This window comes from Camponotus vicinus, unplaced genomic scaffold (genome assembly GCF_025532165.1).
Source record: "Camponotus vicinus isolate PSW18456_S1 unplaced genomic scaffold, iyCamVici1.0 SCAF_3, whole genome shotgun sequence".
Classification (NCBI taxonomy): domain Eukaryota; kingdom Metazoa; phylum Arthropoda; class Insecta; order Hymenoptera; family Formicidae; genus Camponotus; species Camponotus vicinus.
Genome location: NW_028141967.1, coordinates 22,105,595 through 22,121,755, shown reverse-complemented (window position 1 = coordinate 22,121,755; position 16,161 = coordinate 22,105,595). Strand labels below are relative to the sequence as shown.

Here is a 16,161-nt window from a genome sequence, read left to right as displayed (position 1 = left end):
GTGCTGATAAATCTTTTCAAAGATCCATCATCTTTTCGGCCATGGTCTCGTCAATCTCTTTTGCGATTTCACGATCGCGTATAAAAGGGTTCGACGTTGGCTGGATGTCATAGTGTATCAAACATATTCGTGAACGACATTTACGAGATCGAAAAATTCTGAAGAACAACCGAATTTAACAAATATGTATTCATATAAGAGAGAACGGCTCTTTTTCCCCCAAAAATTTAATTTAATTCGAATCAAATAAATTTACAATAGCAGGATATTGTGAGCAAAATTAAGTAACATAATTTTACTATTTGTTAACGCAACAATTTATTAAAAAGCAAAAAGGATTGTGTGATAGATAAAATATTCAGAGAAAAATTCTACTCATTGAGATCTCTGAAACAGAAAACGAATGCTTCCAGGGTAATCGCGATGTGAAATAAAATGGATTTCATTAATATTACCGTTTCATTAGTAGTCCGTTGATTGTTATGATGCCCTACAAAAGGAGATAATGTAAATTGGTTACGTGATAGCAAAGGAAAATTTACGATGTTAACATTTTACGAAAATATGACCTTTTGTGTAATAATAATTTATTTTATTATGTGCATGTATGTGTATACGCATAAGACAATAATGCAAGTAATAATTACTAAATTAATTGAAGAAATGTTAGTGATAATTTTTGCTCATATTCGAATTGAAGTAATTACGAGTCTTACTCACGACGAGATGATCATAAATCCTAGGCAGATTAATCAAGGTGTTAGAACTGCAGGAGAAGAGATATTGTCGGACGATGCGACAATATTCTTTAGTGCTTCAAAATGAAGATTTTAATCTCCGGTGGAAATAAGGAACTCCTGATAACTTTCCGGTGGAATATTTCTGTCCAATTTTTGCCTATATCAATCCAATTATACTCACGTGAAGAATGGATAGTTGAGTTAAAGTGATTCATCTTTACTGCGTACAAAAGCTTATAAAATTATCATAAATAGAATGGCAAAGCGCCGACTGAAACTTATCAGTGTGACAAAGAAATTGATTATCACCGAAAAGAGCAGGGAGGAGAGCGATAATTTCTGGAGATAATTCATGGAGAAATTGGGCTGCCGTAATCTCGAACTGGGGGACTCATTAACCTCGAAAGGGAATTCCATTTTAACGCGAAAATCGAATCCGGTCCCGCGAGAGTCGTCCTCATCCTTCGCGGAACATCGAGCGAGGTCTTTGAGGGCGTAAAAGATAACAATCGAGGAATTGATGGATATTAAAATGTTGGAGCGTCGACGCGATAAATTGGCATAGATTATCATCGGGTAGCTACACGAGCTACAGCGACCATATATTCTCTTCAATCCATCGTTGCTAGAATCTCGTAAAGCACTCTATGCAAGATGATACGAGAATATCTATTACGGCAATATGTGCAGCGTAAACAACGCGAAAATATAAAAGACTTTTGAAAGACGTCCGGAAAGAGGTGCATCTTGCGTGAAAATGTCTTTATGGTATCTTTTACATCTGTATTTCGAAAGGAACTCTTATAAACACTGGATTCGAAATATAAGGAGACTCGTAGAAAATGTATCTCACAGTGCAAAAGTAAACGGCTTTGTTCCAGGGCATTCTAGGATACTGAAGTTCAAAAGCGGATTTATGGGAAGAAATTTTGAATTTATATTCTCTATCTTTTATTTAAGAAGTAACATGTGGACACAAGGATAATGAAAACAAAAAATAGTAACGTATGCCGAATCTTTCTGTCCATCAAATCCGTCCTTTACTGGTCAACCATATGCTTATCAAAGATTTGCTAACTTTAAAAACGTTAGACTAGATTATATTCAATGCATCTACATCTATAGATTAGACTAGATTATATTCAATGCATCTACATCTATAGATCATTTAAGTCCAATTTTTTAAGATATATTTTGAAAATATACACAGTCACGTATGGTAAATCGAAAGCTCGATCTTGATCGATAAACTTATACGCTTATAATCATTTCGCGTTTATAGCGATTTTTGGAACGAGACGATTTACTTCGCTAAGTGGCTTATTACCGAGTGAGCGATGCGAAACTCATATTGATTGATCCAATGTGTCGTCGCATAATGACAACAGAACTGACCGATCGTAGAGGATGACAAAGTTATATGATAGTTATCGATCAATCATAATTGTACGTTAAAGCACCGGCTGTTCAAAGATTGAAGACAAGAACGAGCAACAGGCTACCCTCAGTTATCGTATTGCGCGATAGCGAATGATTTGCTTTAAAAATGCAGATCCTTCTCCAAGCGTACGCCTGTTCATATCTAATTGTAGTCGTATTACCTGTAATATTATCGAGAAAAAGCAATTGGAGCGAAGAAAGAAATGGAAATCTTGAGGTCGAGCAAAAATAAAGAAAAGAAACGTGGGCCGGCAAGAATTTAATGTTAGAAATAAAAGCGAATTTGCTGCTTTCTTTTCCGAGTAATATTACATTTCATTGTACAATAAAAAAGTGGAGCAACTGATTATTAATATATAATACTAAATATATAATAATTTTGCATATTAATAAATTCAGTAAATAAACCAGCTTTTTAATAATGGACTCTTTAATCAGGATTTTTCCACATTAATATTCAATTATATTATAATCTTAATGTAGTCAGCTTCATTTTGTATAAAAAAGAAATTTAACACAAATTATGAAATATAAACTTTTTATATAATAGATTCATACATAATAATAACATAATTGTTAAAGTGGAGATTAAACATTCAATTCGTTTAAAATAATATGCATAAAAAGCAATATTTTTATGTGACAATATTTTTGCGTTTAAATAATATTGACATTGATAAAACAAATATAAAAGTGCTAGATTTATCAATATAAAGACACGGATATTTAAAAATAATGATTGCTGCTGACTACATAATATGCAAAACAAGCTTACGATGAGAAATTTGCTGAATTTTAAAGAACATTTCTCGCTTAAGAGGAACTTCTCGCGTTTTATTACGTTATTCTTTTTCTTTCCAAAAAGCAAACACATTGCATGCCTTTCCTAAGTATTGCGAATGACATATTGATGCTCAATATAAAATTGGCAACAAAAATATTGAAATATTGGCTTTAGTTATCACGTTTAAGTGTCGATCGACATTAGTAGTCATGCCAATCATTCTTCATCACAGAATTTCGCTCTATAATTTATTATTTATAAATTGATCAGATATTTTAGTATAAATACAAAGCATTGGAAATAATGTTTCTTACAGGACGTTGTTTTTTAATAATAAATGGTGATGATTCAAAATATTAAAAAGTCAGAAACGATGAATATTCGTATAAACGACTGTATATTTAATAGCAATTTGACATTTCTCTTGTGTTTTTAATAAATATTTGAAAACATTTTCAGATTTACAAACGGACTAGATTATTTCAAATGCTTTCTATATTCATATTACCCGTTTTGCGCGCAACAAACATTTAATCATATTTAGCGTGTTTAATCATAACGGCGCATGTATTTTATCAAAGTTAAAAAGCGGCGCAAACTTACTAACGATGCATTCAGAGAATGCTCAGTTTGAAAAACATCAAATATAATTTACAAACACAGTCAGACCATCCATGTAATTCGACTGCTATATCTGAAATGTATGAATACAAGAAAATAATTTTGTGCACGTTTTCTGATATAATTTTACAAAAAGAGAAAACTATATTACCACAACATACTTTTCTAAGGAATGCACAAATTTGTTTTACTTACTATACTTGTGCCGATAATACTATATGTTCGATATATATAGTTAAAGACAATAAATAAATCAACAAGTGGTCAAGTTCGATCGAGAAATGTAAACTTTGAACGATAAATTTGAACTATGTTATTCGCGATTATTATTCAATGACAACTTGAAATTTAAAGACACGTGATAGACTAGATACAGAGATAAGAGAATAGATAACTGACAAAATTACGTTAATAGTTTCCTGGTACACGAGAGTATGAAAATCATTATCGGCATCTTCATCTAAGCTACTTTACATAATACATCGAAATTACCTAATCATTCTCGAACGCTCGATATGCATCTCCATTCGAATGGCAATCGATCGTAATTATGTACTCTGCATAGTCGAACAGCAATTCGAGATAGCTTATTATCCATCTGGATACCCTACAACTGCATCAAGATGATGTATCTGGCTATAAATCAGAATGAAGTTTATATTACACGATAATTGATAATAGTTTCTTCCTCAAATTAGTTTTAATTAGACAAATCAAATGTATGAATGAAAAACATAAATTTATTTTATATTTTATTTTATAATATTATTTCAAATTTAATAAAATTTTATTTTATAATATTATTTTATAATATTATTATATATTACATAATCTTGCGACTAAAAAGATCTTTGCATAATAGCAAGCAATCTTCTTTAGTAATTTACAGAAAAGAATTTTGCAAAGAACACATGTCAGAAAAGTCTTAATAAAAAAAATTTAATTAATTAAAAACATCATCAAAGCTTAATTTAAGACATTATAAGAATATTGAAAAAAATATATCATACAAACTTAATATGCACAAATTTTTCCAGTAAGACTCCAATGTAGATAAGTTTGATGCAGTATGAAGATATTTCTTTCTTCGATAAGATCAAATTTTAACAAAGTAACAAAGCAAAAATACATTTTTATTAAATATATTTTTAAATTGTGAATCCTGCAAATCTCGTAAATTATATTAAATGATTGTAAAGAGATATAATATTTATAATAGAAATTATTAATTTATTAATATAACAATTTAAATATTTACTTTCTCAATAATAACAATTTCTAAATTATTAACCTAAATACTAATTATAATCTGGATTTAATAAATCATTGTTGCAATCTTGTTGATATTAATACATTGCATGCAAGACAGATACATATGATGCGGATGCTTTTATGATCTAAAAAAAAAACATTATATGATACATAAATAAAAAATACATAAATTAATTATAAGAAACAATTTATAAGAACAATAACGTTTTATTAATAATATAGCAAAGGCAAAAAACTTACTTTCGCGAAAGTTTCCAGAGATAGATTCATGATTTTTCCTGCTGTGATTACTAATCGCCTCTGAGATCTTAATATCATGAATGATATAGCTTTACCCTCCCTTGGTGGCAAATCATACCATATTGATTCATATGCTGCATCGGAGATACATTTACTCTAATAATAATATAAAATAATGTAAAAAAAGTTTGTCAAAAACGTCAGAATATTTTTCGTATGAACAATAATTTTTTTATGTATAAAAGATTAATCTTCTGTTAGCTTCATTCATATAACATATAAATTTAAAAAAATTAAAGTAATATTTTTCATAATATAAATACAAAGTTTATATTGTAAATTTTTTAATATGTACATATATCGCACGTTTTTAAAATATGTAATCCAAATTAATAGTCCATATTACAAATTATTCAGCTTATATTTTTCATTTTTAAATAAAAATATATATTTTAAACAAAAAAATTAGAAGAGAATATTTTTATATTTCCAAAAAAAATCAACAAAATATTACTTTATTTGCTATATTACGATCAACATATTGGAAAATGATTATTATGCTTATACTAATTATATATCGCATTAGAAAATTATGTTTATAATTAATAACTTGAAATTTACTAACCTTAACGCTAAGATATTCTCCAGCAAAGCAAATAATAAAGGCCTCTATCATTATGGCAACATAAGCTAAAATAGCTTTTAATAATACGAAAAAACCGGATTCATTATGAATGGACTATTTTAAGACGAAAAGAGGGATAAATAAATTGCAATATCGATGATTGCATAATCCCGATAATACTCACAATTGTAATGAGAAATCCTATGCAGCAGATAACTAAGGTATTCGCAGCAACTTGCATTAACGTGATAAAAGAGAAAAGTTTCCCAATTTGTTCGGAAAATAAAACGACTCTGTTATGTCTCTCAATTAACGTTCCTAATGTAGACATGGAAGATCCGTCATGGATACTCTTAGAAATAGTTCTAAAGCTTTGACATATGATATCGATTTGACCGCTCATGTGAAACACCTACAATATGTATACTTGAAAAAATCGTATTAAGATAAATATTATATATAAAAAGTATTTTTCCTGCAGAAGATATCAGTTTGATGTGCAAAAGAAATAGACGTTTTTACACAAAATATTTAATTATTCAGTCGTAAAATTTCTTCAACAATGATAAATTATGTGTAGTGCAATGCCATAATTCGTATATAAAAGTGCAAAGTAAAATTTTCGCGACGATTTCTTTAGATCTAAGCGCTCATTATAAATTTTCTTGTTACACAGTCTTGACAGAAAATAAGGATGCGCCAATTTAAAGTGCGAGACTTACCAGACTAAAGATCAATCCGTTTACAATAGCGATTGTGAACGAATCTAACATCACATGTAAAAATAAGCCTAAGACAAGCAACTCGAAGATGGGCGATTGCTCCGTTTCGAAGGGAAATTGTGCCTTGACAGGAAATTGCCGCAAACTGTTATTGTAATCTTTTGTTAAATATACGAAACGAATCACGTAATCACCCAAGAGGTAAAGCACCGAAGCAAATGTATTAAAACTGAACATAGCATTGGAACAAAAATGCGATATACCGGCTTTAATTGCCATTACGTTTAAATGCTGATGAACGTCGTTGCAATCGCGCCAATCATTATCCATCGCGGCCAGGAGTTGATGAAAGATGCTACAAATATTTTAATTGATCAAATATTTAGGAGATGAAAAGATATCCTTTCTTAAGCAAGATTATACACATTGATGTTCGAGATTGATGTTTAAGATTGAAATGAGGACATTAACAATAAGTCTTGCTCTGCTTAAGAAAGATCAGGTTGACAGTATATTATTCAGACTTCAGATGAAAGATTCATCTTCTCTCGATATCTTACCGACGATGCTTCCAAAGACTAGCCACCTTAATAAACATCAAACTACTTTCTAAAGTCGAAGATAAACCATCCACGAGATTGGAAAGCTCGCTAAGCTTAAAGTGAGAGAATACATAGAGATATTGAAAATATTGTACGATTAGAGTGCTCGACATAACAAGAAACCAATAAATGGTGGAATATGGCACATTCGGCCATACACCAAGGCATTGAAGACCGATTTTCAGCGCCGGACTAATGGTACTCGTGACTATCATTCGTCAAGAATTTTAAAAACTCGAAGAAACGATGAAGATCAGTGTCAGCGCATTTGTAAACTGAGAGACAGCACCGTCTGCTTCTTCACATGCACCCTCACGCGATGCATCCCCACTCAAGTAAATACGGATCAATCGCTATTATACGTTATTGTGCAGTATAAATCGAGATAGCTCTCATTATTCGTATCAATTTTCTACAATTTCATTGGAAGTTTAATATTGTGTATTTCGATAGAAAACGATTTAACAAAGATATTAGGAGGAAGACGAACAACTAATTACACATGTCTATTGCATTTTTTACATATCACAAAGCTAAACATGCAGTTCGATTAAATGATCGCAATTATTCATTAAGTATTCTGAGCGAGTAGGATTCAATTATTTTCATAGCGTTTGAGTGCAAGTTTTAAAAGAGATAAATGTAAGAAAAATATTATATCTTCTTGACTGTGGGACTCAATTGTGCATAATAACGGGTAATTTCTTTTAATGATTCGACAAAACTTTTGCAGAATACGCATATTGAAGAAAATTGAAGGAAAAAGTATAGATTAATTAAATATATTGTAGAAACTTATAGTTATAGATGTGTATGCAATACAATTACATATATACAAACTGCATATATGCGATTTTTCCAATGAAAATTCACTACTAAGTATATGATACAATCTAAGATGCATTTCTTTTCTCGATAAGAAGTTTGTTACATGTATATATAGCAAAAATATAAAAAGATAATAAAAAAGATAATATTTCTCGCGTTTGTATTAAATATAATTTTAGATTTGATATAACTTGTGCACCTTGCAAACTAAATTAAATTAACATAAAAAGACAAAAATTTTTTCAAAGAATAATATATTAATACATACATACACGCACACATAACAGTTTAATTATTATTATATATATATATATGTATATTTATATATATATATATAAAAAAAAAATATATATATATATATATATATATATATATATATATATATTATTTTTTCTATTATGATTATCAATTGCTTTTTGCAGGAAACCTCATAATTATAAATATAACAACTTTCTATTAATTTAATGGGGTATTATAGGGATTCGTTGCATCATTCACTGCTACATTAGCAATTAACTTATTCTAAAAAATATAATTAACACGATACGGAGAAATATATTTTCTATAAATACTTTCCCTCTTAATTAAATAATTATTTTATTCAAAAAGATTCAAATTTTTTTCAGTTTTATTATTAACACTACGATTAGAAAAAATAAAAAGTAAAACTTTACAATATGAAATTTTTCCTAACATAATATTTCTCATGAAATTAAATTTACAGTAATGCTGCACTTTGTATATAAAAAACTTTTTTTAATTATATATTAAAATAAAATTTGCATACGCCAATATGGTCAGGAATAGATTTCATTCCTGACCATAGAAGATCATATTGCAAACCTTTTCAATAAAGAATTAAAACACATGAATAGAGATATTTCAAGCGAGTGAAATTGAATTGTATTCATAATTCAATTGCAAATTTTTAATGAGATTGCGAGGAAGCGAGATCAGTGTATTTGCCCAGAGGCAGAATTGCGAGAGTCTCTCTTTCTGCAAATCCATTTCTATGTTAAATGCATTCTTATTTAGGTGATTATAAATACGTCATTACATATGACGTATAACAGTAAATTAAGATAGAATTTATTATATTTATACTTAATAAAATATATTATTTTATAATTTTATTTCAAATCTAATAATGTGAAAAAGATGTTCGAAAAAAGGATATTATGAAATAAAAAAAGTATAAAAGAGAAGATTCTCTCTCACTCAATAAATAGTTTGTGGAACAATTCCTAGCATTTTAGTAAATTTTTTTCTGATAATATAATATCTTTGATAAGAGAAGAAAAATTCAACATATTTTCTGTATATATCGAGGAGATCACTTAACGTGCAATAATTAGATCAAACGACAGAAATCATGCATTAGATACTTCTGCATTAGATACTCTAAAAGGACGGAACTAACTGTGTATGTGTCCGATTACAAGTCTTAAGAAAGATAAATGAGAGAGAACTCTACCTTCCTGAGGCGATCGAATGTGTGGGCGTAATGGTGAGTAATTTTTTTTAATAATTTTGCGAGAGAATATTATTTTGCAGCCCACGCGCTAGTAGAGAAAGTTTTAAAAGCAACAAAAAATGTGTTCATTCATCATATTATAGAAGCTTAAGAAGAGAAAGATACATTAATAAAATTGCAAATTGCATAAACAGATTTTTCAATAACAATTCAATGATCGATTCAACAAAGTCGTAAACTATATTTTTTATAGATATGAATCTAGTATATGCAATAGTATTATAGAAAGAATAATTATTTACATTTATGAATGTAATTCAAATATTTGTAATCTCTATTTTTTTCTCTGTTTTTCTTTCTACAAATTTTAAAAGATACACTAAAATAATTTAAAAATTCAAGTAGTCATTTTAAATTGAGTAATTAATAAATATTTATTATTATAATCTGTATAAATAATGTTTTCTTATCATATTGTATTTTTAATAAAAAGTTGTCGTGTTTTTTTGAATATTAGTACATTGCATGTAAAACAGATATATATGATGCCGATGCTCTTATCATCTATAAAAGTTAGAACAAATAAATTTAATACAGGAGTGAAAGATATATTTTGTAATAAATTAATAAAGATATTAAAGATACACTTTGTAACATAAATTAATTGTAAACAAAATATCATTTTTATTTATTATTTATGTTTATGTATTTAAATGTTTAAAAAAGATTTAAATACTTACACTACTAAAAGCTTCAAAGGACATATCTGTCATTTTTCCTGCCGTGATTGCTAGTCGCTTATTGGATCTCATTATTATAAATGTCATAACTTTACTCTGACTTGATGGCATATTGTACCAGAATGTTTCATATGCTGCATCGGCAATTGATTTACTCTAAAAAAAAACCGCAAAGAGAATTGAATGACACGGAACGGTATTATATTCCTATTTTTTTATTCATTCAATTTTTTGTCTGATGGATCTATGAACGCCGACACTGTATAAAATAAAAAAAAATTTAATTGAATTGAAAGATATATTTTCTCTTTTTTCATCTTTCTTTATTTTTATATAGTGTCAGTGGCGGTAACATATTCATAGTGAGAATATCGATCATCGTAAAATATTTAAAATATAATACAGTAATTACAGCAATATATGCGTTACTAATTTTTTGATCCATTTTTGTTCACAGAATAAAAGGATTAACATAACACCAAAATATTAGAAATCTTTTAAAAAATTATGCATTTACAGTTATATAAATTTTTTCTCACTAACTTTAAGGCTGAGGTATTCTCCGGCGAAGCAAATAATAAAGGCCTCAATCATTATGGCAAAATAAGCGAAAATGGTTTTTATTAAAATCATGACACTGGTTCCACCATTGACAGACTATTTCAACGAATAATAAGAAGAAAAAAATGTGAATAGATAATAATATGAATCACATTTATCGCACAATTATCGCACTCACTATTACGATGATGAATCCTAAACAGCAAATAACTAAAGTATTCCAAATAAGTTGCATTAATGCGACGAAAGAGAAAAGTTTCTCGATATTATTGGAAAACGAAATCACTTTGTTATGCCTATCGATCAATATCCTTAATATTGGTGCAGAAGAATCATAAAGAGAAGTTTTGTCAGAAATATTTCTGAACTCTTGGCATATAATGTCGATTTGTCCGCTTGCGTGAAGTACCTAAAATTTACTTAATATTCTGCAAAGATTCCAATGACGTATTATACATAAATAAATATTTTTGCCATAAACTTATATGTTATATTCTTGGTATATGTACACAAGAGATCTTAAATATATTTTACAATATTATTAATATTTCTTAACTTTCTTAATATTTTTAATTATATTTTTAATTATTATGCAATAAAATTTCTCAAAAAATCTACGTAAATTCTATGTAAATTTGTATGTAAAAGGATTTTATAAAATATGTAATTTGCAATATATTGAAATTGAAATTTCTACGATATAGATTCTATTGTCAGACTTCAATACAGGTCACAAATAGTTTTTATTAAATATAATTCTGATAAAAGATAGAAGATTCGAAATATATTCGAAATATAGGACGTGGAAAAATTACCAAAGTAAAGATCAATCCGTTTAGAATAGCGACTGCGCACACATGTAACATTGTATGTATAAACAGAATTACTACGAGCAGCTCGAAAATAGGCGATTGCTCATATTCAAAAGGAAGTTGTATCTTGATAGGAAGTTGCCGCAGAGTATCATTGTAATCGTCGACGAGAGAGACAAAATGAATCGCATAATCGCTCAAAACATAAAGTACTCCAGCAATTGCATTGAAACTCAACATAGCGTTAGAACAGAAATGTGATATACTGGCTTTAATTGTCATCACATAAAAATGCTGTTCAACATTGACGCACTCGTGCCAATCGTTATCCACAGCTATTAGAATTTTATGGAGAACTCTGCAATATGTGACACTAATTGATTCGATATATGGAACGAAGATAGTAGTCTTTTTATTAAAAAAATATAAACGTTGAACTTTTAAGAATTAGATTATGATATTAAAAGTCATTCACTTTGATCATACACATATGCATGCATGCACACACAAAGAAGCTTCACAATAATGCATGTTAGAAAATTAAAGAATGTTTTCTCACGAACATAATGATTGAATAAACCAATATCACATAATATCTTACCGACGATGTATCCAAAGACTGATCATTTTAAATAACGTTAAAGTATAATCTAAGGTCGCAGGCAAGCTATCCACGAGATCCGATAACTCGTTCATCTTTAAATGTTCCATTACGTACAGATATTGAAAATATTGTATTATCAGCATGCTCGACATAAACATGAGCCAATAAATAGCTGAGTATGGTACGTCCGGCCACATACCAAGCAATCGAAGGCCGATTTTCAGCGACGGACTGATGGTAGTTGTCGCTATCATTCGTCAATATTTTTATAAACGCGATGAAATAAGAATCAGTATAGGCGATACATTTGTCTGAGTACGAGACAAAACTGAGAAAGCATTGTCCATTTCTCCGAGTTCATCCCCACACGGTGTATCCCCATTCAAGTGTAGATCAATCGCGCTATTATGCATCGCATAATAATCAAAATAGCTCCTGTTTTTTCCGTAATTACCTGTATGGTAATATTCTATTCTAATTCCATTATTGAAGCCAATAATGCGTAGGTACTCTTATATGAAGAAGCGAAAATATTGTGAATAAATTGCTAGATTTTTCATAATTTCTCCTGTCTTATTATACGATATGTTTGCAACGAATGTTCGTCGCATTTTCTACATGAAGATAGTTTAACGACAATTTGATTGGACAATCGCGCATTATTCTAACTAAATATTTTAAACGAACGGAACTAAATTGTAGTGAGTTTTTTTAAAGAGAGATAAGTAAGCAAAAACATTGTATTTCTGTGCTTGAAATCGATTTGCACAATGGTGAGTATTTTTCTTTAATAATCCAAGAAACGTTATTATGCCGAACACGCAAATGGAAAAAGTTTTAAAAATAAAAAGTTTGAGTCATTTGGTCAAATAAGAAAAGTTTAGTTGCAAGTACACGCAACAAAATACATATGCCGTACAAATTAAACGCAGATCTTTTAGTGAAGATTCAATGATCTATTTGTCGCAATTTAAATCAACATTTTTCTACAACTTAAAAATTATACAATATAGAAAAAGCAATTTTATATATATATATATTAAATGTGTAATGCTAATTTTTATGTTATTAATATAAAAATCGTTCAATACTTAACGGATAATTTAATTATATAAGATTCGTCCATCTATATTAACTTTATTAAGTCTTACCGTTTTATCAATATTATATATTATATGTGATTAACCGATGAAAGAAATATGTTTTCATGAGTCAATTATTTTGAATTTCAATACATAGCGTGTAATACTGAAATGTATGACGCCGAAGCTTTCATGACCTGAAAAAATTATTCTCACCAAATATCTAATGAGAGAAGCACATTTTTTAACATCTATATACATCTCATTAATGTGATATATACATGTGTGGGTTTAGTTTTAAGAACATTAACATATTTATAATATTTATGATTATTGGATTTATGCGATGTATCTCTGTATAAATAATTTAGATTAATTATCTAATATTTAAAATTCATTAAAATCTTACAGTCGTGAAACTTTCCAAAGTCAAATCCATAACTTTTCCGGCTGTGATCGTCAATTGTTTTTGGGATCTAACGATTATGAGCAATAAAATTTGGCATTCATTGGTGGACAATTCGTACCAATGTATCTCGTATACCGCATCGCCGATAGATCTGCTCTGAGAAAGAAAAAGTAGTTGTGGATTAAAATGCAATACGACAATAGAAACATCACACTGAATACAAGAAACGTGCAATCACATAACTTTAACATAAAATTAACAAATACTTTTATTTATGTGTTACAGAGAATATAAACAATCGTATCCATTAAAAACAAGAGGATGATGCTAACCTTAGAACTCAAATATTCACCAGCAAAACAAAAAACGAAAGCTTCTAACGTTACAGCGACATATGGAATAATGGATTGTATTAATATTCCGGATTTACCTTCTATATCTGTGCCTAGAGACTGCATAAAAATGGTACGTTAAATTATATTAATAAAAAAAATCCTAATATCACGCATGAGATTATGCTTTTAATTTAACATATATATTCTACATACATTTGAGATTTTGCAAGGACATAATTCCAATGTCACAAAAAAAGGAATAATACATTATTCTCTAAAATGTTACTATAAATATTACATGAGATATCTCTCTCTTCGAAATTGTTTCGTGTAAATTATTTGAAATTATTTTCATTCCGAATAATTTAAGGCGATCAAATAAAGTAAATATATCAAATATAATTTAATAAAATGAGTGATATTCTGTGCAATTAAGAAGCAAATTGATTCTTAGAAAAACTCATTGGTTTCTCTCTGTAAGTAAAGCAGCCTTACTCACTATTATAATCATGAATCCTATAGAGCAGATAACTATGGTATTCCATACAAACTGTATCAGTGCAACGAAGGAGAAAAAGTTATCAATATTGTTGGATAAAGCTATAATCTTCTGATGTCTTTCGATGAGTAATCTTGTGGCTGATGGATGAGATTTTTTCGTGGAGGAAATTTCTCTTAATTCCTGGCACATAATATCAATCTGGCCACTCACGTGAAGTACCTCGAAGTAGGAAAACTGAAGGTTTAAGAAAAGCTCACGAAATTTAAGAGACATGTTATTTGATAGATCAAGGACCACACGTTTTACAACATGTTTTAACGAGATTGCATCATGGAAACAATTATCTAATGATTTTTTACAGTTTTACATTCCTTTTGACTTACAAGTGCCAGGATGAGAGAGTTCAGCATCGCGATTACGGTCGCCGTCTCCCATACATGAAAGAAGGTTGCCAGATAGATGAGCTCGAAGATTGGCGAGTCCGAGGCTTGGTCGAACGGGAACTGCATCTGTACCGGAAATTCCCGAGGTTCTTCGCCGGCGGAGATTATACGATGACTCACGTAGCTGCCCAGAAAATAGAAGATAGCGGACAAACTATTTAGGATCATTATAGCTTTGGAACATCGATGAGCTAGATTAGCTTTGCTTGTCATCACACACACGTGCGAATCCGTGACCTGGTTGTTCCAGTCATCTTCCATAGCATCCAAGATATCCGAAAATATTCTGCAAACGACTTCACTCGTTTCCAATAATGCAATCTAGATATCGACGTCGATTGTGGCCCTTACCGTCGATTGTGCCAGAGACTCAGCAGCTTTAAAAACGTCAGAGTGTAATCTAAAGTGACGCCCAGACCCTCCATTAGCTTGGAGAAATCGTTCATATTCAGATGCACAAAAACGTAGGAGTATTGAAAGTATTGCATGGCGAGGAGGGTAGCCATGTAAAAGAGCCAGAGATGCGTCCCGTATGAGGAGCCGGGCCACATACCGATGAAACCAAGACCGATCTTTAGCGATAGACTTATAGTGCTCGTCGACATAATTACAATTCACGCATTTATCGAAACGCGGTTTTTCAACCAAATTGTGCGCTGTTGTTGCTCTTAATCTCAACTGAATTGAAAGAAAAATCTTGCGCGGTAAAGAAAAGAGCGACGTTTTTTTTACCCTAACCTCGCGCAAAGTTTGCAATTTCATAGGAAGTAAAATTATACACGCGACATCGATCAATTGTAATTAACTATCGCGCGATGCGACAACGACGTATGCAGCGACGTAAGAGCTAAGTTGCGATGACAGATGATTATAGGTTTTCTCGCGCTCAAAAAAAGTATACACGTGGAAAATATCAATCGTCAATTCTAACAAAATGCAAAAAGTAATATCTCATTTTCTTTAATAATGCAATTGCAGCCCTCCAATATGCATCGTACATAGGAAAAAACAATTACGAATAAAAATTAGACTTGATAGAAATGGTCAGTTGATGAAAGTTGGACATATTAATTGGTTGAATATTAGCTCCATATTAACGAAAAAAATATCGCTTTTGCAGAGAAAATGATGAGAGAACAGGAGATAAAATTTTTAGTCTAAAGTTTGTAAGCGAATATGTATGGGAAAAATATATTGTACGTATAAATGTATATATACTTAATATTACACTATTAATTAAAATTTATATGTAAATACTATATTAATAATTCTGATGACACTTTATTGTCTCTTTCTAAAAGTTTACGATAATTTGTTTTCAAATA

The 16,161-nt window shown here is 29.8% G+C and overlaps 3 protein-coding genes across 3 annotated transcripts; all 3 read right to left on the bottom strand.

Annotated features, from left to right (window-relative positions):
- Window positions 1-4,853: 4,853 nt before the first annotated feature.
- Window positions 4,854-7,261, bottom strand: LOC145968931 (odorant receptor 13a-like). The gene is made up of 6 exons (XM_083094822.1): window positions 7,005-7,261; window positions 6,445-6,799; window positions 5,907-6,134; window positions 5,723-5,836; window positions 5,098-5,253; window positions 4,854-4,982 (listed from the first exon to the last, which is right to left on the bottom strand). The coding sequence occupies exons 1-6, from the start codon at window positions 7,259-7,261 to the stop codon at window positions 4,932-4,934; spliced, it is 1,161 nt and encodes a 386-aa protein (XP_082950948.1). The 3' UTR covers window positions 4,854-4,931.
- A 2,570-nt stretch (window positions 7,262-9,831) lies between these two features.
- Window positions 9,832-12,394, bottom strand: LOC145968930 (odorant receptor 22c-like). Its single transcript, XM_083094821.1, has 6 exons — window positions 12,063-12,394; window positions 11,465-11,819; window positions 10,828-11,058; window positions 10,632-10,745; window positions 10,089-10,244; window positions 9,832-9,912 (listed from the first exon to the last, which is right to left on the bottom strand). Exons 1-6 carry the CDS (start codon window positions 12,317-12,319, stop codon window positions 9,862-9,864), a joined length of 1,164 nt encoding a protein of 387 aa, XP_082950947.1. The 5' UTR covers window positions 12,320-12,394; the 3' UTR covers window positions 9,832-9,861.
- An 840-nt stretch (window positions 12,395-13,234) lies between these two features.
- Window positions 13,235-15,983, bottom strand: LOC145968943 (odorant receptor 13a-like). Its single transcript, XM_083094833.1, has 6 exons — window positions 15,188-15,983; window positions 14,777-15,122; window positions 14,391-14,612; window positions 13,889-14,008; window positions 13,557-13,712; window positions 13,235-13,344 (listed from the first exon to the last, which is right to left on the bottom strand). Exons 1-6 carry the CDS (start codon window positions 15,439-15,441, stop codon window positions 13,294-13,296), a joined length of 1,149 nt encoding a protein of 382 aa, XP_082950959.1. The 5' UTR covers window positions 15,442-15,983; the 3' UTR covers window positions 13,235-13,293.
- Window positions 15,984-16,161: the final 178 nt, after the last annotated feature.

Bases quoted from the DNA above. Each gene is read 5' to 3' on its own strand.
- LOC145968931 (XM_083094822.1), bottom strand. From the start codon at position 7,261: ATGATAGTCACGAGTACCATTAGTCCGGCGCTGAAAATCGGTCTTCAA. The intron at 5,254-5,722 runs GTTAGTAAATTT...TATTATTATTAG, and splicing joins GAGAATATCTTAGCGTTAAG to AGTAAATGTATCTCCGATGC. The intron at 4,983-5,097 runs GTAAGTTTTTTG...TTTTTTTTTTAG, and splicing joins CTCTGGAAACTTTCGCGAAA to ATCATAAAAGCATCCGCATC.
- LOC145968930 (XM_083094821.1), bottom strand. From the start codon at position 12,319: ATGATAGCGACAACTACCATCAGTCCGTCGCTGAAAATCGGCCTTCGA. The intron at 10,746-10,827 runs GTGAGTGCGATA...TCGTTGAAATAG, and splicing joins TAGGATTCATCATCGTAATA to TCTGTCAATGGTGGAACCAG. The intron at 10,245-10,631 runs GTTAGTGAGAAA...GTTTTTTTTTAG, and splicing joins GAGAATACCTCAGCCTTAAA to AGTAAATCAATTGCCGATGC.
- LOC145968943 (XM_083094833.1), bottom strand. From the start codon at position 15,441: ATGTCGACGAGCACTATAAGTCTATCGCTAAAGATCGGTCTTGGTTTC. The intron at 15,123-15,187 runs GTAAGGGCCACA...AGTCGTTTGCAG, and splicing joins AGTCTCTGGCACAATCGACG to AATATTTTCGGATATCTTGG. The intron at 14,009-14,390 runs GTGAGTAAGGCT...ATTTTTATGCAG, and splicing joins TAGGATTCATGATTATAATA to TCTCTAGGCACAGATATAGA.